General features: G+C 35.6%; 1 protein-coding gene across 2 annotated transcripts in view; it reads right to left on the reverse strand.

Moving 5' to 3' along the window:
* Positions 1-2850: 2850 nt before the first annotated feature.
* Positions 2851-22636, reverse strand: part of LOC149409635 (uncharacterized) — a 78267-nt gene continuing 58481 nt past the window's right edge. The window contains exons 4-11 of one of the 2 annotated variants that reach the window (XM_089649489.1): positions 22011-22277; positions 19567-19744; positions 17918-18082; positions 17265-17385; positions 14829-15097; positions 13683-13930; positions 11857-11959; positions 2851-3233 (exon numbers count right to left, since the gene is read on the reverse strand). In XM_089649489.1, coding sequence (XP_089505615.1) covers positions 3107-3233; positions 11857-11959; positions 13683-13930; positions 14829-15097; positions 17265-17385; positions 17918-18082; positions 19567-19744; positions 22011-22277 — 1478 coding nt within the window. In that variant the 3' untranslated portion in view covers positions 2851-3106. Of the gene's footprint in view, positions 3237-11856; positions 11960-13682; positions 13931-14828; positions 15098-17264; positions 17386-17917; positions 18083-19566; positions 19745-22010; positions 22278-22636 lie in introns of both variants that reach the window. The other variant, XM_089649488.1, reaches the window with a different exon arrangement.

Below are 22636 nucleotides of genomic sequence, written 5' to 3' on the forward strand. Positions count from 1 at the left end.
GGTAGCGAGATGTGTCATCAATTCCAGTTAGATCGTAAAGAAATCCTAGGCTGAATACCTGATGCTGATAGCGAGATGTATCGTCCCTTTCAGTAAGTTTGAAGAGTGCCTGGAGGAATTCTTTATCTTTCGTATATAGTCAGAGATATATGTTTTATTCAATATAACTGTTCACTTTAATATTCGCCGGTCAGTGGCCTAGTTAACATCGCGTTTGGGTTCCACCAGGGCGTAGTGTGTTCAATTCCTCGGCTAGCTAAGTCCTCCATCACAACACAAGCAAAATTTTCCGCTTACTGTGGTGGTAGTAGGAGATTTTCAAATATTGTCAGGTTATTCGTAACCTGGGAATATTTCTCTTTCTTTAAAAAAAATATATATATATATTTAGTGTTTTACAAGAATAGATATTTTCATATAATGCTTGTTTTTCCGCAAGTGAGCTCATTTTACGTAATTAATATTATTATATAATAAAATGATTATTAAATTGTATGTATTAATCATATTATATTACATAATAATTAAACAATGGAATATAATGATTATACACAATTACATAATGATTATACAAAACTATGTAATGAATTATACACAATGATTTTATCTCCAACCAATAATAAACCAAGAACATAAAACATTAATATTTTATGTACACAATAATATATATTTTTAGGAATTAATTACATTATATCAAAGTCTTGTGGACAAATTCAAGCACCAATTATACTACTCCACTGAACAAATAATCCTTAGAAATGTGATCTATACAAACCTTATGCACCAGTTAATTTTCGGACTTTCGAGTTCTGGGCAAATGAAATTCATTAAATTTTCAAGCAAGAATTTCGATATTTTAAAATGTACAATCAATTTCAGCAGAAGTAAAATAAAATTGAGCTGACTTCGGGCACATTAACACACCCACAGCACATTTCTATTGGTTTATATCTTCAGTGTACTACTCAAAAACTAGGACCGATTGTTCTAATTATTACAGTAATTGTTTTGATTATATTTCATCCTGCAATTTTTTTCTACTCGTTAATAATATAGTATGTATTATCTAATACAGCTATTGGGACCATACTGGGATGTGGCACAGTTAACGACTGTCGGAAATTCAATATCATTAGATTGCTTTCTCGGTTAAGAAAGAAACAGAGCCGCAGATGACTTGGGCTGACAACCTGAGGGGAACTGCCGGTTAATGATCCATCTTCCACAGGGATACGCAAGTATTCGATACTCATGTTGTGTACTCACTTCGCAAACAACTTACCGTCATAATAATCACAAGACCCTCGTCGCCACCAATCATTGTTAAATTCTCAAAATGTCAAAACTAGAACGCGTTCATAACCTCACTCACAAACGAACAGTTACTGCAGCAGTCATTTTTTATATCCTGTCATTCTTTGTTCACTGTTTTGTTGTTAGAATTGATCTCAATCATACACTATATATAACAAAATGTTGAATGCAACGACCTAGCCCAACTGCTCGTGGGAGACTGGCGTCATCGACGAGTTTACAAAATGTCGGCAAAGTGTTCCTGTATACAAACTGCCGTGCAGATGATTGACGGTAATCGTCAAGATACTTGAATCGTCGTATATTGGATACTTGCGTACCCCTATTTTGAGAATCACTGCACCAAAGAATCAAGCGTTTCTAAAACTTTAACATATTCACAGATCTTTTGAAAATACATTCATATATGTAGCTGATTTACTAATTTTGGAATGTCACTAGAAAGCAACCAAAATATAATTTTAACAAATTCAATTTAAACATAACTTCATTTTAATTTAAAATTAATAAAATTTAACTATAGGGAATTTTAAAGCTGTAATTTCTACGATAAAGCGACATGTAAATAGCACGAATCTTTCAGAAATATGTTAACAAAAAATGAGTATTGCTTTATAGTACCAAAAATAATTTAGAAAACATTATTTTATAATGTTTTCAAGTACGGAGAGAACTGTTCCACAATATAGAGTAAGTAAGTAAATTTATAGTAGGTAATTTACCAAAATAATTTCAGCAAGTAGTGAGCAATATATTATTAAAATCAAGTGTTGGAGTTCTTTTGCAGAAATTAATATGTAACATTGTCTTCAAATCAGTGCCATTTTGTTTATTCGACATTTAAAAGTTCTCCGTTCAACTTCAGTTGACTAGGAAAACAACAATAAGACAGTTGTGTTGGTCAGCTGATCACAATTTGATAGAAAGCCGAAACGGATCTAGATTCGGCGTTTAACAGGGACCGACCTTTCAATTGTCAAAAAAACAAAATGGCGCTGATTGATAATTTGATGACAATGTTACATTTGAATTTCTGTGAATCATTTCAAATCAACAAAATTGCAACGCAACAGGAATTCTAACACTTTTTAACTTTTCCCAAGTTAATAAAATTACTCGGTAGCCATTCATTTGCAGAACCAAATTAAAAAGGACACTTTAAACAATAATATTATACTCTCCTGCCTTTGACCCTTTGGACGCATAAATCAAAATCGACATAAATCAAAAATTGACTAAAGTTCAAATCAAATGAAGTCAAATCAACTAGTGAACTAAAATCAACTGAGGTCAAAATGGACTACAGCAAAATTAACCAAAGTCAAAATCGGCTGAAGCAAAATTGACTGAAGTTGTAAGACCAAAGTCGGTCAAAATAGTCTAAAACCAAAATCTACAGAAGCCAAAATTGACTGAAGTCAAAATCGACTTAAGCAAAATCAACTGAATTCAAAATCGACTGAATTCAAAATCGACCGAATTCAAAATTGACTAAAGTTAAAATCGACTAAAGCAAAATCAACTAAATTCAAAATCGACTGAATCCAAAATCGACCGAATTCAAAATTGACTAAACTTAAAATCGACTAAAGCAAAATTGACTGAAGCAAAAATCGATTGAATTCAAAATTGACTGAAGTCAAAATCGACCTATGCCCAAAACAAAAAAAAATTACAGCAATTTTTCGTTTGTTTAATGTGTCCAAAGGTTAAAAAAGCATTAATGTATTTTGTAGTAGATTTTGCAGGGCGTATAGATATTGGTGGCTCCACATACAGCCGTAGATGGTGTCTAAAATTCGTTGTCACTGCTGGCATCCTGATGGTAAGCGTCTCCCGCACTTCGGTCCATTGACTCCAAGGAGAATTTAGAGTTTTGCGTCATGGGGCCGTGGAAGGATTGTGAACGTAGCACGGAACTGCTGAAAACATATCACATAAATATTAACGCACAGTTTTTTATCTTTTAGAGTCAGTTAGTTAGATTTGTAAGTAGGTATTTAAACACCTACCTACATAATTAAAAACCATATTTTTTTAGTAATATTTTGTATTTCAAATACGAAATTATACAATTTTTCTAGAGAAATGCACTATCTCAATGACAAATTATTTTTCTAAACTTTCTTCTGGTAGGTAGGTTATATTGAAAAAATGCAGAATAATGAAGGAAGTCCAAATAAACAATTTCACATTGAAAAAATAATCTTTACTGAACTATTAAAAATGCCACCATCTTGAACTGGAAATGAAATGAACAAGTCAATTTACAAATAGACGAAATGCAAAAAGTTTAAAAAAAGGTACAACGGCTCGGTTGTCAATCAGCACCATTTTGAATTTTAACATTTGATCGGCCCCTGTCAAATGACAATTCTCGCCAAATTTTACCTTTTGTTTGGAGTTTAACTCGAGTATATTTCACATCGAGTACCTCACACTGCTTCATATACCTTGTTAAAGAGTAAAACATCACCAAAAAGCGTTGTAAGCTTAAGAAAATTGCTATTTTGTAAATAAAATATTATAAAACACCATAGCAAAAAAACCTTCTAAGAAATATCAGAAAAAAATGGCGATAAATTATTGTTATATGTGATAAGAAATAAATTAAAGAATTTCTACACAATTTAGAAGTAAAAATACTACAATAATTGAATATTAATAAGATATAAAAGATCTCAATAAATGTTATTAACTAACTAAAGATCACGCTGGGAATACAGGATTAAACGTCAAACATCTTACGAAAAATCACTTAACACTACCCTGCTCCTTCCCCTCAATCGGGGATGCCATAGTCTCACTGGCTCCAGACTGCTGGGGTAGTTGAGAATTTTGTGCAGTATTCACATTAATATATATATATATACAGGGTGTATCGGCACTAACCCGACAAACTTTAACCAGCTATTCCTTAGCACATTTGGATTAAAAAATTTTATGGGCACTTTGCTGTCCGGTAGCATTTTTTTTTCAATTAAAAACAAAAAAATTAAAAATTTCCACACTACATCACTGTCATTGGGATTGCTTTTCGTGTTCAACAGCTGTTATAAGCAAGTATGTCGAAAAGCGTCTTCGCTCTTTCGCACACACTAAATAATAATAGTTAAAAATGAGACGAATGGTGCCGTGCCATTTCGTTGTGATTGTAAAAGTGCGCCAATATAGGTACACACGTGCATTATTCAACGGAATTCGAACAAAATATTGCCAGATGGGTTTTCAAACTTTAACAAAGGTTAAAACAGTGGTGACATGTGGTGAAAATATGAATAGTAATTTTTTTATTAAAAAAAAACGTTACCGGACAGCAAAGTGCACATAAGATCTTTTACTCCAAATATGCTAAGGAATAGCTGGTTAAAGTTTGTCGGGTACGTGCCGATACACCCTGTATATGCAGGGTGTATCAGCAGTACCCGATAGATTTTAATCAGCAATTGATGAGAAAAAAATCACACGTCGCCACTGGGTACAATGGAGCGTATCACGTGATACGCAATCTGTATCGTTTCAGCAGCACCAAACAGATGAGACGGAGAGTGTATCAGATGATCCGTTGCGAACATGTGGCAGTGTGATCATTGGCCACGTATGACAGAAAATATTTTTGATTTCAATTCAAAAAAATATTACATTATCAGACAGTAAAATTAAATTTACATTTGTCATACGTCAGGCGAGAATTTGCAGAACTGCGCAAAGATTAACTTGATGAGCTTTGTTCAAGTATCGGGATAAAAACCACTATTTATGTTTTTTTCCAAATTGTTTTCTGTCTACCAGATAATGTATCTTTATTTGCTCTGTTCTGAAACAAAATCAATCTTCTATCTATATAAATAAAAATGTTAACATTAGTTTGTTCAAAATTTTAAATCTCCAAAAGTTCTTCACAGATTGCTTTGAAATTTTTACACAACGTTGCATTCGAATATGCGTGTGTTTTTATATACCTATATTATATAGATGTCACCTGTGACAGGTTAAAACATGTTTTTTTAAAAAAACAGTGCCATCTGTTGGATAAACATGTTTTTTTTTTAAACAGCATCATCTGTTGGACGTAAAAGCAACAAGCGCTATTATTTCTCTATTCGCACAGACAGACTGAGTTACAGCAACGTTTGGCGGGGTACAGTTAGTAAATCATAAATATTTCATGGCCTTTCCCCAGAATAGCTAACTTTATCTAAAAAAAAAAAAAAAAAACAAATTTGGGAGACAACTGCCCAAAAAATTGATTTATACAAATGTATAAATTGGTTTTATTATATCTACATAAACCTAAATACATAACTTCACAAAAAAAAAGCAATCATAATCTTTTTTAAAAGAAAAAATTACCTTGGACCGATTATTTTGTAAGCTGTCAATAGGCTAAATTCATGAAACAAACAATAGAATCTATAGTGTTATTAGCGCAAGCGATTCTCATTTAGTCCTCTATACAGTTTTCAAAGCATAAACGTTAAAATCGCATCGGAAAAACTTCCAACGAGGATGTTATTAGAGCTAGCACCTGTGTGTGAGCGTCGAGTACGATTGTAGAAATTGTTGCACACATGTGCCTGAAATACGGTTGACAGGATAAAATCCTTCGCGTACGTGCTGATACAACCTAATTATACATTCAGTCTTTTGATTGGGAAGTTCACAAAAAGGATATCAGCGTATAAATAAAATTCAGACCTACTTACTAGTACTTCACTTTTATAAGCCTATAATATCATGTTTCATTATCAAATTACAAAATATGACTATGTCCTAGTTCATAAGGAGGTGTTACAGATGGGATATTATATCAAATAAGAACGCTATCAAAGTTACTTACTCATAATTTAATATTGATATTTAAATGAGAAAGTGGTGAGCGAACACGCAAGCACCTGGTGCTTCAACTAGTCGCCAATAGAAGGTACTCTAATGTGAAATCCCTGCTGTGTTCGCTTCCCACATTTACAATAAAAAAAAATTTGAGCGATCGAATTACATAATATATATATATGTATACCTAAAACACCAATAGAAAAGAATTATAAATTGAAATATTACATACAAAAATAAGCAAAGACATAATAATAATATATTAAAAATTATTGCAGTGTTTTGTGATTCCAACACCTGGACTGGTAATGAAGTGAAGTGAAGTGTAGTGATGTCAAAAGTTAAACGTGAAGTTGCACCACTGAATGAAGTAATTCCTAGTGATAACAGTGAGCAGGTAATATATAGTTCCTAAATACGATAAGTCCACTAGGGTAAAATGTTGGCCAAGTTTTTTTATCATTATAACTGTTTAAAATAAAAAAAATTGAAAATTATTTATTTTGAGTGCTAAACGTACGTAGTCCAACAACAAAACACAGAATATAAATTTTTTCTAGGTTATTATTTAAAAAAGTTATAATTGAAAAACAGTTATTTGCCAACATTTCACCCAAGTGGACTTATCGTATATAGGAACTACACAACTCATATAACACATAAGTGCGAAAGGTTTTGCAATCATTCTAAGGGGGTATTTCACTATGTCGGGCTAAATATCTGACTAGCTAGCCGTTGGCTGGCTTTAAAGATCAGAATAACTTCGTTATTCAACAGCGACCGTTTCACCATTGTTGCCGAGCTTCCGGATAGATAACACTCAAAATAGTCTGGCAACATCGCAAAATGTTTGCAGTTACCCAATCTACTACAACGGCTGTCATGTTTTGCCGCAATGTCTATGGAATGCTAGCGTCAACGCCAATTGATCTGTGGTCAATGCCGTCATCCAGTTTCCCGCCATAGTCCGCACACCGCAAAGTGTGCATTTTTTTGGTTATGTTATGTTGATTATCAGGTCATTTTAGATAGATTCGTGTCGAATTAATACATTGTTTCTTATTTTGAACACAATCAAATAATTCAGGATGGATCATACAAGCATTCAAATTCATTCGACCTCTTAAAACTCGCGGCCTTCGCATCGCCGCCCTTTCACCTGCTTCTGTAAATCAAAAACCTCGGTATCCATAATAATTCGCAACAAAATTGAACTCACTTCTCCGCTGTCAAACTCGGAATGTTTTGACGGCATCTTTGATTCGAGGAATAGCGCCTAACGGGAGGTTCGAGCACTGATTAGTCAAATCGAACTTTAACCCGAGCGTTAGCATTATTCAGATATAGTGAAAACGAAAAAATGACTAATCCGCGGATTAGTGCTTAGTCAGAACATAACGAGAGATAGTGAAATACCCCCTAAGTGTAATAGTATATTTTGTGGCAATTGGACACTTTACTAAACTAGGTTTTGTGATAATTCAAAGCGAAATGTGATATTTTCAGCTTTGGACTTTTGGGTCTTCTAGAGTGCTGAAACAGATTTTTTTAGAAAATTCGATTTTTTGTATCAAGATTTTCAGGAAATCCATGCGGCGCACGTCCAAACTGAAATTTCCTGAAAATCTTCATACAAAAATCGAATTTTCTAAAAAAATAAAAAAATCGGTTTCAGCTACAATACCATCAATAATGTCATTTTCAATTTGACATTCAACTCCACGTTTGTAATAATTCAATCATTTAAAGTGGAAATCAGTGATCATTCAAAATATAACAAGAGATTATTTACTGTTATCAAGTTCAATTTGTAGAACTCTGTTTAAAATAAAAAAAGAGATTATTTAACTATCTAACTAACCATCACGCCATTTCCGTAGGGGTAGACAGAGACGATGGAACGCCAAACAACTCGGTCTTGGCACACACTCCTTGCCTCATTCACATTCATAAATCGTCTCATACATACTCTTCTATTATTCTGACTCTTGACATGGCATGACTCGAGTATCTGATTCACTTGATCGTGCCACGTCTTCTTCGGGCGTACCCGACTTCTACTACTATTCACATTTGCATTGTATATTCTTCTTACACTCCTTTCTTCGCTCATTCGCTCTACATGCCCAAACCATCTAAGCGTCCCTTTCTTAATCTTACTCATTACGCTTACATCAGCCTTGCACTCTTTGCAAATCTCCACATTTCTCACACGATCATACATGGTTTTAACACACATACGCCTCAGGGATCTCATTTCTACAGCATTCAGTCTACTTTCAACCTAGAGATTATTTGAAGCGGAATAATTCAGTATTAATTAGAAAATTAAATTGACATCAAGTGTAAAAAGAATTTGTTAGGTGGGTTATATTAAGCTCAAACAAAGTGTAGTAACATGTTAATGGGATTAGTGATTCTTCAATGTGTAAAAAGAGATTTTGTGACTAAACTAGCCCAGCGATAGCTCGTACATCACCTACAATCTCTCACTGGGACGAGTATATTTGAAGTGTTAGTAATCATTAAAAGTATAATAAGAGATTATTTGAAATGCTTAATTTTATCATTCCAAGTGGAGTTACATGAGATTATTAGATGAGTGGTCGTGATCATTCAAAGTGAAAAATATATTCAGTGTTCATTAAAAGTGCAAAAAGAAATCGCACAAACGTGAAAATGCAAATTTGACGGACAGAGTGATTAGAAGACATAATTGATGAAAGTGACACAATGAAGTACGAATTTTAAAGTTACAAATGACCATTTTAACAACACTTCACTTCAGCCAAGAAATTCTTGTAAAAGTGTTGCGAATTCTAAGATTCAATTGAAGATTTAAGCTAAAATCGCAAAACAAATCGCAAACGCAGCCCTGCTGTTCTAACACATTTTTCTATCAACATTCAAGTTTTATAAATTGTTTTGTGTTTAATTCGTGGAACTCCATTTATTTAATTTTTTAAATGTAATAATGTTATTATTAAGTTCTAAAAGTATTTTAGTTCTTTATTATTGTGACAGCTGTTTCGGCATGCAAGCCCATTTTCAAACTTGCCACGTTGACTCATTTACATATGATTCTATTTACCCCCAGTCAGCTGTCACAATAACAAAAAACTTGCTTGCAGAACTTAATAATAACATTATTAAATTTGATTAACATAATTTTTATTTTTTTAAATCACGTTTTAAATCAATTTTATACACGGTGTCCTGAAACTAGCGATGAAAGTCGGAAACTACATGAAATTTGAAGTCTATTCTGTGGAAACGGAACGTACAAACAAATTTACAAACAGACCAAATGCAAAACGGTCGATTAAAAACAGGACTTTGCTACGCTCAATCAATTGGAAATTAAAACAAGGATATCGATAGAAAAATGTATTTACGTTAGGCAATTTATAGCTTAGATCTTTGACTAAACTCTTACGAAAATTTGTTAGCTAATACGGATGGTAAGTGAAATGGTCACTTGAAATTCTAAGTGATTGTTTTAAGTGATTTTTCAAAGTGAAGTGAAATGCAGCGAGATGGAGATGATAAGAAGCATACTGTAAAACTTGTTAAAACAGATTGAAGATTACATGTTGTAGCAATTAGCATCTGTTGATGTTTCAATAGGACTTACTGCTTGGATGGTAACGGATGTGTTTAAATCGGAAGAATCAAATCTAGACCTCGTGTTAGTAGTGTCATCACAGTCTTTGTTGGAAAAAAAGACATAAAATAAACCATAAATACAATATGAAATGATAAGTTTTATTATATAACTGACGTATTTCACCACCTCTGTGTAATCTTTCGATTAGCACAATGCTTCAATTAGCGTATGTAATCTACTTCGCCACGGCAGAGTAAAAGCTACCCACAAAGTAGATATCTGTTTTACAGCCATTTTAAATCCTGGGCCCTGAGGGAAATAATTTCTCTTAGGCGCATCCACCGCCAAGACCTGCAAAACAGTCCTCCCCAGCTTAGTGACCACTTGGGGTCCCATAACCACCTCCCTGTATAAAGTTACTTGACGAGTAGTAAATCAACAGAGGTGGTGAAATACCGCTGATGAATCAGTATGAACCATAATAATAACACCATGATAATAATATAAAATATGAAAAGATATAATATGATATATTTTGAAAATATCAGCAAACTACAACCTTTATTAATGTTGAAAAAAAAACTCAAAAACAAAATTTGATCAGGTTAGTAAATTTTTTTGATTATCTACCGGGAATTACTGGAAGTTATTTTAACCATGTTTTACAGTCATACACTGTTCTATTTAGTGAATTTATTACCCACCGAATAGACTATTACCCTAGAAGTGTGATCTATTCCGATTTGAAAGAGAACCGATGTCGCCAACTGACAGGTCAATGAAATTGATTTTCTGTTCAAGGAAGAATTTAGCTTTTGAAAATGTTTGATTAAATTCACCTGGTAGTAAGGAAAAATTTAGCTTACTTTACGTTCATCTCTTCTGTAGGAAGTTCTGTAGTATGTCTTATCAGACATTTTGTGACAAAAAATTTAAACATCAGGTTGAGAATTAATGTATGTAGTTATTTATGGTTTCATTGGAATTCCTAAAAAGAAATGAATTCTGATTTTGCAAAAAAAATAGTTCCAAGTGTCGCTACTCAAGATAAAATGGCACTAGAGTCGAAAGTTTTGTTAATACAGAGTTTTCCAATAAGAGGTGTTATTTTGAATAGTCCGCTATTTCGGTAGATGTTACTTTTGAAGCTGTCATTATTTGACATTTGACAAGTAGAAACTACGCCATTAATAAAAATGGAACGATACAAGCTTCAACAACGCATTGAAGTTATTAAAATTCACTTGAGTGAATCAAATGCAAATCATCTTGAGTGATGATGCCCATTTCCACCTCGGTGGCTTCGTCAACAAGCAAAATTGTCGCATCTGGGGCTCGGAAAACCCAAGAGTTATGGTTGAAAAGCCTCTCTATCCTCAATGTGTGACTGTTTGGTGCGGTTTATGGTCCGGCGGAGTCACTGGACCTTACTTTTTCGAAAATGAGGCTGGAGCAACAGTTACGGTGAATGGATTGCACTACCGGGAGATGATTAATGATTTTTTATGGCCGGAATTAGATGGTATTGATCTGGACAACGTTTACTTTCAACAAGACGGCGCTACGTGCCACACATGCAACGAAACCATTGATCTTTTACCATTGAATATAAAAATAACACCTCTTATTGGAAAACCCTATACAATGACATAGAAAAATTAGTTCCACATATTGCCACTCAAGGTAGGTAATAAAATGGCGTTAGTGTCCAAAGTTTTGCAAATAGAGAATTTGGAGAGTGTCATTCCATGACCCAGAATATCATTTTGCGCCCCTGAGGTGATATCTCCCAAAAGCGGCGCTTTACAAATTGTCCAATAAATAAATTAATTAATTAAAAGTGGTTCAAAATTTCAAATATTATTAAATTATTTCTTTGATTTATATTTTACAGACTATGTAAGACGTCATATTCTAATTTTTTTTTTTGAAAAGAATTAGTTTTTTTTATTGTCCATATAAACAGTGTATGACTGTAATTAATAAACAAATGTTACATATCCCAGACACAAATAATTATTCTTACATTTCACTTGGGTTAGTAGTAAAAATAGTGATAATGGGTCAAGTACAGAATATGCATGTATTGGTTTAAGACATACCTTGGGCTTTTATTGGAGGGCTTTGCTTTAGCCTGAGCCGCTGCTTTCCGAGGGTCGTAGGAAGCCCTCCTCTTCCATTTCTCTAATTCTTTTATCTTCATTTCTGCAAACAAAACTTACAAAGGTTCATACATTGAAAATAATGGTGATGATCAAGAAGGAAATTTAAGTAAAGGGAAGAAGTCAAGGGAGTGCAATAGATCAAAAACCAATCAGAAGTAAATGCAAAGATTAAAAACGAGACAAAATTAGATAAATAATAGAAATGGAAGGAAAGAAATAAATGAAGATGACAAAGAAAAAGTAGAAGAAATAAATGAAGATGACAAAGAAGTAGTAGAAGGAATAAATGAAGATGACAAAAGAAGTAGTAGAAGGAATAAATGAAGATGACAAAAGAAGAAGTAGAAGGAATAAATGAAGATGACAAAGAAGACTTAGAATAATATATATAAATAGAAGGAAAAGACAGTGATGACAAAGAAGTCAACAAAAGAAAATATGAAGAAGCTATGAAGGTAAAGAAGCCAAAGAAGTAGAAGAAATAAAAATGACAAAGGTTCATACAATGAAAATAATGGTGATGATCAAGAAGGAAATTAAAGTAAAGGGAAGAAGTCAAGGGAGTGAAATAGATCAAAAACCAATCAGAAGTAAATACAAAGATTAAAAACGAGACAAAATTAGATAAATAATAGAAATGGATGGAAGATGAAAAATCAAAGAAGAAGTTGAAGGAATAAATGAAGATGACAAAGAAGAAGTAGAAGAAATAAATGAAGATGACAAGGAAAAAGTAGAAGAAATAAATGAAGATGACAAAGAAGTAGTAGAAGGAATAAATGAAGATGACAAAAGAAGTAGTAGAAGGAATAAATGAAGATGACAAAAGAAGTAGTAGAAGGAATAAATGACGATGACAAAGAAGACTTAGAATAATATATATAAATAGAAGGAAAAGACAGTGATGACAAAGAAGTCAACAAAAGAAAATATGAAGAAGCTATGAAGGTAAAGAAGCCAAAGAAGTAGAAGAAATAAAAATGACAAAGGTTCATACAATGAAAATAATGGTGATGATCAAGAAGGAAATTAAAGTAAAGGGAAGAAGTCAAGGGAGTGAAATAGATCAAAAACCAATCAGAAGTAAATACAAAGATTAAAAACGAGAAAAAATTAGATAAATAATAGAAATGGATGGAAGATGAAAAATCAAAGAAGAAGTTGAAGGAATAAATGAAGATGACAAAGAAGAAGTAGAAGAAATAAATGAAGATGACAAGGAAAAAGTAGAAGAAATAAATGAAGATGACAAAGAAGTAGTAGAAGGAATAAATGAAGATGACAAAAGAAGTAGTAGAAGGAATAAATGAAGATGACAAAGAAGTCAACAAAAGAAAATATGAAGAAGCTATGAAGGTAAAGAAGCCAAAGAAGTAGAAGAAATAAAAATGACAAAGAAGACGAAGAAGCCACAATACAAATAGAAGGAAAAATCGAAATGGCAAAGAAATCACAATAGAAAATATGAACATAGCAAAGAAGTAGAAGGAATAAATGAATATGAAAAAGAAGATAAAGAATCAAAGTACAAGGAAAAATTAAGGTGACAAAGAAGACGAAAATTAAAAACTAAAGGTGAGGGAAAGGATGAAGGTGGAAAAAGAGACAAAGAAGTACAAGAAGAAAATGAAGATGATGAAGGCAATGAAGAACATAATAAGGAAAAGAAAAAGACTGTTGAAGAATATGTAAAGGAAAAAACAAGAGAAAGAATAAGGAAATAAAGAAGATAGAGGCAATAAATAATAAGTGAAATAGCCCACCTTGCTCCTGCCTGGCGGTGTTCCTGCGCGCCTGCTGCCTGTGCTCCTGCGATGGGAGAACCGCCACATAGGTCTTGCTGGGGTCCCGGCGAAGGAAGTTCCTGGCAGGCGACGGCTCCGCACTCTTGAAGCGGCTGATGTCCATGTAGCGCGGCTGGATCCTACCCTGGGACTGCGGCTGTGGCTTGCCACCCACCTCCTTGGAGGCAGAGGTGGTGGACGAGGAGACGGAGAAGTCGCCACTGTGCCTGGAAGAGCAGAGATTAATGGGATTTGCTAATCTAACCAGCTGACGGAAAGTACCGGAAATTGTTTAATACCAAAACAAAATGCTAAACCATAGACATCTAAATTGAAAGACAGACCCATCAGGGAAAGGGGAAAAAACCAAGTTGCGCAGGTCTCCCTTTCTGTGATTTGTCAATAAATGAATCCAACAGTATACAGGCAACTGGCATTGTAATATTAGTTACTAAAATATTATATATTTAGTCCTCGAAATAAAATCTGCTTATGAATTACTAGTTATTTTTACAAAGGCGCACAAATTGCTGGCTGTGTAAAAAAACTACAAACCCCATATCAGGAAAACAAAAGAACATTTTTTAAAACTAATTAGTTACTTTTACAAATGTGTTATAATTTATCCACCTCAATCATTTGGGACTCTTTTTTTTTAACAGTATCCACCATTAAGACCCCATAGTAAGCGTTCAAATATGGTTTGAAAGGCAGATATGTAAATACGAATGTAAGAGGGAGCGCGCTAATATTAAAAAACCAACAATAATTAAGCAAAAATGGTGAAAATATTTAATAAAACAAGACTCGTTTGAAATAGAGCAAAAATCTCTCGACAAATTCTTTAGTTGCATTTAAAGATATACTGTGAATTTTTTCATGCCTATAACATATTAAATAACAGAACAAAATGTGTTTTTAATAATTTTCGGAGCATACTTAGCGATTTTTTTCTATCGAGGGAATTTCATATAATTAAAGTTTCGGCATAACCAATGTATACATATTATTTTGAAAGGTAACTTTTTTTTTGGAACATAAAAAAATAAAAGGTTAAAGAGAAACTTGTTATGAGTCAGTAGAAGTTGGGAATGCGGGAATAAGTAACAAATTCATGACCATTACCTATGCTGAGGAGGGACGGAAGCGCTTTTCCCCCGCATCGTGACATTGGTGGGCCGCGTCTCCCACTCCGGTTCTAGCTCCTGATCGCTGCCCCCGCTATTGGTGGTGGTGGTGGTTGTTGCCGTGTCGCTCTCCGCCTGCTGGTGCTGGGCGGGCTGATGATGGTGGTGGCCGGCCGACCGGGAGCGCTCGCAGCAGGATTCCGATTCCAAAGAGATTAAGCGGAGTTTTGGGTCGGACGGCCGCTTTATGGGTTCTGTAGGGTTCACCTGAAATATATTTTTATTACAATGAAAGGGGAATGCACGTACACACAAACTTATCTGGGCAGACGGGCAAAGTGTAACTAATTAATATATTTTTAATCTAAAATATAAAAGACAATGTTCGTATGTTTCTGCCCTATAGACTCAAAACTACTGGACCGATTTCGCTGAATTTGTTCTTATTAGTGCCAGGAGTGTTTACAGAGTGCTTTGAATGATAGAAGAAGTTGGAGACCCCCGAGGAAGATATTCGAAACAGCGAAGTATTGCCGGGTCCGCTAGTATTTAATATAATTAATGGAAATACAGTGTTACCTCGACATACGAGTTTTTCGAGATACCAGCCGACGAGCGAGTGATTTTTTGCTTTGAGTTACGAGCGAAATTCGAGATAAGAGTTTGGTTTAGCAGGTCGGCCGGTAGCGCCCGTGCTATGTCAGTAGAGGAGGAGATTGTGTCTCTGGGGAAGTCCATGGGTCTAGAGGTGGAAGAGAGAGACGTGAACGAACTCGTCGAGGAGCACACCCAGGAACTGACGACTGAGGAGATACAAGAGTTACAATCACAGCTGCATACGGATGTTATGCAACAAATTGGTTTCGAGGAGTCAGAGGAGGAGGAGGTTATTTCTACAAGTGAGATAAAGGAGATCTTAGAAATGTGGGAGAGAGTTTCACAGTTTGTGGAAAAGAAACACCCAGAAAAAGTTGCAACAGGTCGTGCATCTGATCTTTTTAATGACACTTGCCTAACTCATTTCAGAAACATTCTGAGAGGGAGGAAGAAACAAACCTCCTTGGACATGTTTTTTTCTAAACGGCCTACAGGTAAAAGCGAGAAAAATGTAGCGAAAAAGGCAAAGACCAGTAAGGATATCGAATTTATTTATTTACATTCTCAAAAAAACCACGTAACAAAAATAACTGGGGTGACATTTTGGGGGTTGGAACGGATTAATGGTAGTCTAATTGTTTTGTATGGGGAAATCTCCATCGATATACGAGTAATTCAAGATACGAGTAAGGTTGCGGAACGAATTAAACTCGTATGTCGAGGTACCACTGTAATTAATATTTTTTACGAATGACTTGAATATTTGAATTCCTCCTAAGATGTGAAAAAGTCGTTTGTGCAGTTCAAGAGGTCTATAAATGGGTATCAATGCTTTATTAGAATATTTATTTATTTAAACGTCCATTTAATACACTGATTTATAAAATTCACTGAGTGACGACCATATCACCTGGATGGAGGAATGGCCCAAGATTGCTGATGAAGCGATCGAGTTTAACGGAGGGCGATGGAATTTGGAATAATTTATATGACACAATATTGGAGGACAAAACTTGTCAGCATGGGTCAGATTTTTACTATATAAGGCGTAAATCCTGCTACTGACGTCAGCATAATTCTTCAGTGAAGTACGGAGCCACGACCATAGTCTGACTCCTACACAATGATTGAGGACTTGTTGAAGGTAACGTTACAGTAGATATCAGTTATATGGACAAGAGGTTCAAAACGTCAGGTTCAACTCTGCTATTGCTCAAGAAACATTTTCCTCCTATGACGATGGTAGCAGGAGCATTATTGTCACGTTGTTCTTAAGGCGATGCACTGCGTCGTGTAATATTTTAAATTGAGCCGCTATCAATAACAACCCTTACGTAGATGGTGATAAGGTTTAAATTCCCGCTTAACACCATCCGCCTGTTTTGATTTATGCAAGAAAAAAACATGGCCAAAAAGTGCCTTTTATTTTATTTTGTGGATGTTCAGGCATAAATATTTAATTTTTTTCCGATCATTGTATAAATAATTTAATTTGCCACATTATACAATAAAATTATAACCGAAAATGGGTTCGTGAGTAGGAGATTTTGAACTTTAAAACATTTTTCACAGGCCTTATACATTATTTTTTTCTGGGCTTATAAAAAGACTTATATAAAAAATACTCGATTATTTCAAAGGCCAAGATGTATTCTACTCGCAGTATTTAATTAAAGCATCTGAAACATTTCTAGGCGACCAAATTTACAAACCAAAAACACATGATTTTGCATTACTACGTATGGCATCGCCTTAACCTGGTAATGTTTGTCTTTCTTTTTAAAATAAATAAATTCGCTTCGACCTGACAGTAAAATATAATAACAATTGTATTTACCTTGAATTTGGTCACGTAATCACTTGACAGGGTGACACTATTATTTTGAGCTTGCCTCCGTGACCTGTTGCCGGGGTCTTGGAGGCAGGTGATGTTACCTCCAGATGATGGGTCATCCTCCCTGAAAGTAACAAAAAAATTCTCAAACTTTGGCTTTTAACGAGGTAATTAACAAAATACAAAATCGGCAAAACATAATGAGAAATTCTAAACGGAATTTACATTCATCGGAGCGTAATTCAGGGTAATTCTGTACTAATAAATATTCTTAAATTTCAATTTGGGGGGCAGGTATGGGTACCATTAATTTGATAACAACCACCTCAGCCATAGGTCACCCAAGTGGTTCACTATGTTTAGTGACTTATCATGGGGTGAGGTTTGTCCAGATCTTGGCGGCGGATGTGTCTCTCCACCAGCTGCGTGGCGGGCCGGATCAAGAGTCTCTTGAGGAAGACCCTTTGACCTCTCAAGCTGGACTCTCTCACTGCAGTGGGAGGGATGGATTCAGACGTCACTCACTCCTGGTTGCACTGCCCTCCAGATTCCAACAAATCCCTCATACCTTTTTCCATCCCAGAAACTTATTCCCCTTCCTTTAAAGTAAAATATATTATTGGTCAAAGGAATAAGTATTAATTAGATTAACATACATTCTCATTGCCCCGCGAGTAGGTGACTCCGGCATGGTGCGTTCCATTCCATCCTCCAGCACATTGTCCTCCGTGTCGGAAGCTGCCATCTCAATTGAAGTGACTAGAGCTGGGTCGGCGGATGGGCTGTGGAGGGAGCGAGGACGGTGGGCCGGAGAAGAACCACTAATGAAAAAATTAATAAGGAATTAATAGGGTACACACACAGGAAATTCATACACGCGTTGCCGAAATTTTGTAAACTTGTCGGCGATGCCCGTCTACCATGTCGTCCAGACTTTCAACATGACGTCACTTACGTTAGATCTATGCCAGGAATAAAACAGTCAACAAAGAATGACAGGACATAAAAATGATAACTACAGCAACTGTTTGCTTCGTGGGTGAGGTTACGAAGGCATTCTAGTTTTGATGTTTCGAGAATTCAACAACGATTGGGACGTCTTTTGATTTTATTAGTGACGTGTACGGACTGTGTGCTACAAGTTACACTCGTCCAGGAGACGAGTATCGGATTTAACAGTATTGCGTTGCCCTGTGGAAGATGGCCCTAAAAACGCTCCCCTTGTTATCGTAAATTCACGTCTGCCGCAAACATGTTAAGTCTCCCCTTTTCTGTTTGTTTCTGAAATTGATCAACGACAACCATAAAGTTAGAGTACCTACCCAGAGCAGTATGCTCCGGAAGAGGCGCTAAGGCGCTGATAATATCTAACACCTACCAGTCCTAACACATCGTCCTTATTAAGATTATTTTTAAAATACAAACCGAATATTATTGATTACGGTGATTACCTACCTAGGCGTCTGCTAGTTTTAGCTAGGGGCGGTCAAAATTTTACCCCTGCCAGGCGCCGTGTTGGCTCAGGGCCGGCCCTGTACCCACCCACACATAAGGCAGAGTAAACATCCGCTTAAAATTATTAGATGGCGCTAATTCAATTATTTTTTATGTTATGCTTATTTTGAGTTATGCTTTAAACTATTAAGTTGAATTGTCTGTTTGCACCCGTACATACAGAATATGAATAAATAGTGTTGTACATATAAAAACATAATTCTATCAAGAAAGGCATGAAAATACAATATTGGATTGAATCATCTATACAATATTGTATTTGTATGCCATTCTTGAAAGAATTGTGTTTTTATACGGATAACACTATTTATTCATTGTTGGGAAGTAAGAGCTTCATAGATGCACGCACAGATGGCAGTGCATAGAGCTTGCGTGAAAGTCCGCAAGATGGAGCCAGTGGCCAGTAGTCGCCAGGGCCAGTGGTAAGGCTCTCAGAGAAACTTACTGTTTCAGATTCCAATTAGCCAGCTTCTAGTTAGGTCGACTATCGAGTCACCATTATAATACGCGGAGTATTAATAAATCCCTGATTAATCTAAAAGAACCACTTATTTATTAACTCCTTCCAAGACGAGTTGGAGACCTGTTTGTACGAACACAACATTCATATTCATATTGCGTATGTACGGGCGTAAACAAACAATTCATCTTCAAGTTTAACTTTAATAAATTACTATGTTTAAATTCAACTTTTATTTTTTATTCATAAAATCTACTCCACCAACTACAAAATTATCTGTATCAAGCTGTGAATTGCAAATTTAAATGAAAATATATAAATAATACATACGTTGGAGAGATAACTTCTTCCAAATTCTCCTGCGTTGTTTTGCCGGCTGAATTTCTAGCCGACATACTGCCGGGTTTCTTTTTACCTTCTTGAGCCGCCTTCAGGGGGTCGTAAGAAGCGCGCTTCTTCCAATTGGTGAATTCCACTTCTTTTGTATTAGTCTGTTTCTTACCAGAATCTGAAATTAAATTAATAAATGCTATAATTTCGAATGTGAGATCATCTGTTGTACAAATAACAAGTCAAAATCATTAAGTAATGAAATCATATCATTCAAAATTTCAATATCTAAAATTGGGACATCATCCACTAACCTCAACTAATCTAACCTTACCTTACCCAACCTAACCTATTGTGGAACCAGGAGACATAGACCAATATCTCAGTGAACTACATATATCAAAAGGACCGGGTTACTGTTACTGTCAAAGGAATGGCCTAGTCAGTGGCGATTCTTAATAGGGAGACAGTGGGATTTGTCCTTACCAGTTACTCTCGAAACCTACTCAAGAGAGAAAAATTGTTGAAACTCTGTCGTCATCAAAATTAATGATTTTTTATACATAAAAGCACTCATTCGTCGTGGGGCCTTCAGGGAATCAACGGGGAGTGGACTCTTCCCCTATGAGGCCTTCAAGGAACCAAAGAGGAGTGGAGAGGAGAGATGAGATCCTCTTCTCTCGTGGGACCTTTAGGGAACCAAGGAGGAGTGGAGAGGAGAGATGAGGCCACCTCCGTGAATTCTTTCCTTGTGGGGCCTTCACGGAACCAAAGGGGGATGGAGAGGAGAGATGAGGCTCTCATCCCTTGTGGGGCCTTCAGGGAACCAAGGGGGAGTGGAGAGGAGAGATGAGACCCTCTTCCCTCGTGGGACCTTTAGGGAACCAAGGAGGAGTGGAGAGGAGAGATGAGGCCACCTCCGTGAATTCTTTCCTTGTGGGGCCTTCACGGAACCAAAGGGGAATGGAGAGGAGAGATGAGGCTCTCATCCCTTGTGGGGCCTTCAGGGAACCAAGGGGGATTGGAGAGGAGAGATGAGACCTGGGACCCAATTTTCATTTCAGTAGACAATTGCTCGCATGCGAGGATCGCGCACGATAAATTATCTACTGTTTCGATAAATGCGTATTTTCGACCGTCGTAGATAATGTAAAACAACCGATATTAATACCAACATAAAAATGTACCAATTTTATTTTTTTGTACCCGTGTATTTAACTCCATAGATTTGATACATTTTTTTATATACATCTGTTTACGACTGTCAATTTTCAATTCACTTTTTTGTTCGTTGAAGAAGTAGGCGACAATAGATCAATTAATTTGAGCACCAATTGTTTAGATAGTCGAAAATTTTTTATGAACAGTTCATCACTCAGACTAAATGCATCATTTCTTGAAAAAAAAATTCTTGGTGGCCTTTCAGTTAAATATTCGGCCTTTTCCATGTCTTCGATGGCTTGTATGTGCGTCAAATCTTCAAAACTCACCATTTTTATAATAATTAACAAAAATACGACACACGCAAACCGTACAAGTAACACTTTTTGACAGTTGAACTACTACTAAAACCAATAGTCCAATTATCTACTGCTTTGTAATAGATATCTATTAGAAATTCCAAAATACGCTTTCTATCGAAAATTAGTAGATAATTACTCGATGATAGAAAAACCATAGACAACGTGGATAATTATTGCATGCGAGCAGTTGTCTACTGAAATGAAAATTAGTAGATAATTACTCGATGATAGAAAAACCATAGACAACGTGGATAATTATCGCATGCGAGCAGTTGTCTACTGAAATGAAAATTAGTAGATAATTACTCGATGATAGAAAAACCATAGACAACGTGGATAATTATCGCATGCGAGCAGTTGTCTACTGAAATGAAAATTAGTAGATAATTACTCGATGATAGAAAAACCATAAACAACGTGGATAATTATCGCATGCGAGCAGTTGTCTACTGAAATGAAAATTAGTAGATAATTACTCGATGATAGAAAAACCATAGACAACGTGGATAATTATCGCATGCGAGCAGTTGTCTACTGAAATGAAAATTGGGTCCCTTGGAACACACATTGTAGAACCAGAAGACATAGCCACATATCCAATGACAACCCTGGTGAACTTTATAAAAGGGACCGGATTACTGTTAAAGGAAATTAAAGGAAAGGTCCGGCGGAGTCATTGGATCTTACGTTTTCGAAAATGAGGCTGGAGCAACAGTTACGGTGAATGGATTGCGCTATCGAGAGATGATTAATGATTTTTCATGGCCGGAATTGGATGGTATTGATTTGGACAACGTTTACTTTCAACAAGACGGCGCTACGTGCCACACAAGCAACGAAACCATAGATCTTTTACGATTGAATATCAAAATAACACATCTTATTGGAAAACCCTGTAGATATGAATAAAAACAAACATACTTCTTTCATTGCCTCTTGGTTGGAAGTCCTTTGCAGTGGAAAAAGATCTGGTGAGTCTATTTGCAGAAGTCTGCAGTTTGGCAATAGGTTCCACCTTCTTCTTCAGGCCAGCGGAGTTGATGGGATTGTTATTGCTGGTGTTGCTGTTGTTGTTGCTGTTGGCGTTATTGCTGGGATCTGGTCTGCGGGCGTCCCGGGAGGTGGCTCGTGGGCGGGTTTGGCTCGTGCCACGTTCCGTGTTGAATTTGCGACGCATTTCCGGGGTGCCTGGGAAAGAATTAAACAGAATAAGTTATTTATGTGAATACAATACAGCAAGATATAAACTTACGCAGTTCTGTTTTGGTACACACTCCTTATTTCATTAACATGCATAATTTAATATCTGAGATATTGACTATTCCAACGAACAATGTTGAATGTGGATAGTAGTAATAAGAACTGTTTAAAATTTTGCATCCATATTTTTATTGCTTTTGAAAGCAAGAAATATACAAAGCATGTTTTGATAAACACTTATTATTTTATTGAAAAATTATATAATGATAACTTTAAACAGCAGGGTATTGCACATCCAACATTATTTGTTTTTTTTTATGTGAATACCGCAAAAGAGTTCCAATAGG

Source organism: Hesperophylax consimilis, chromosome 30, assembly GCF_061612785.1.
Source record: "Hesperophylax consimilis isolate HC1 chromosome 30, BYU_Hcon_1.0, whole genome shotgun sequence".
NCBI classification, from domain to species: Eukaryota; Metazoa; Arthropoda; class Insecta; order Trichoptera; family Limnephilidae; genus Hesperophylax; species Hesperophylax consimilis.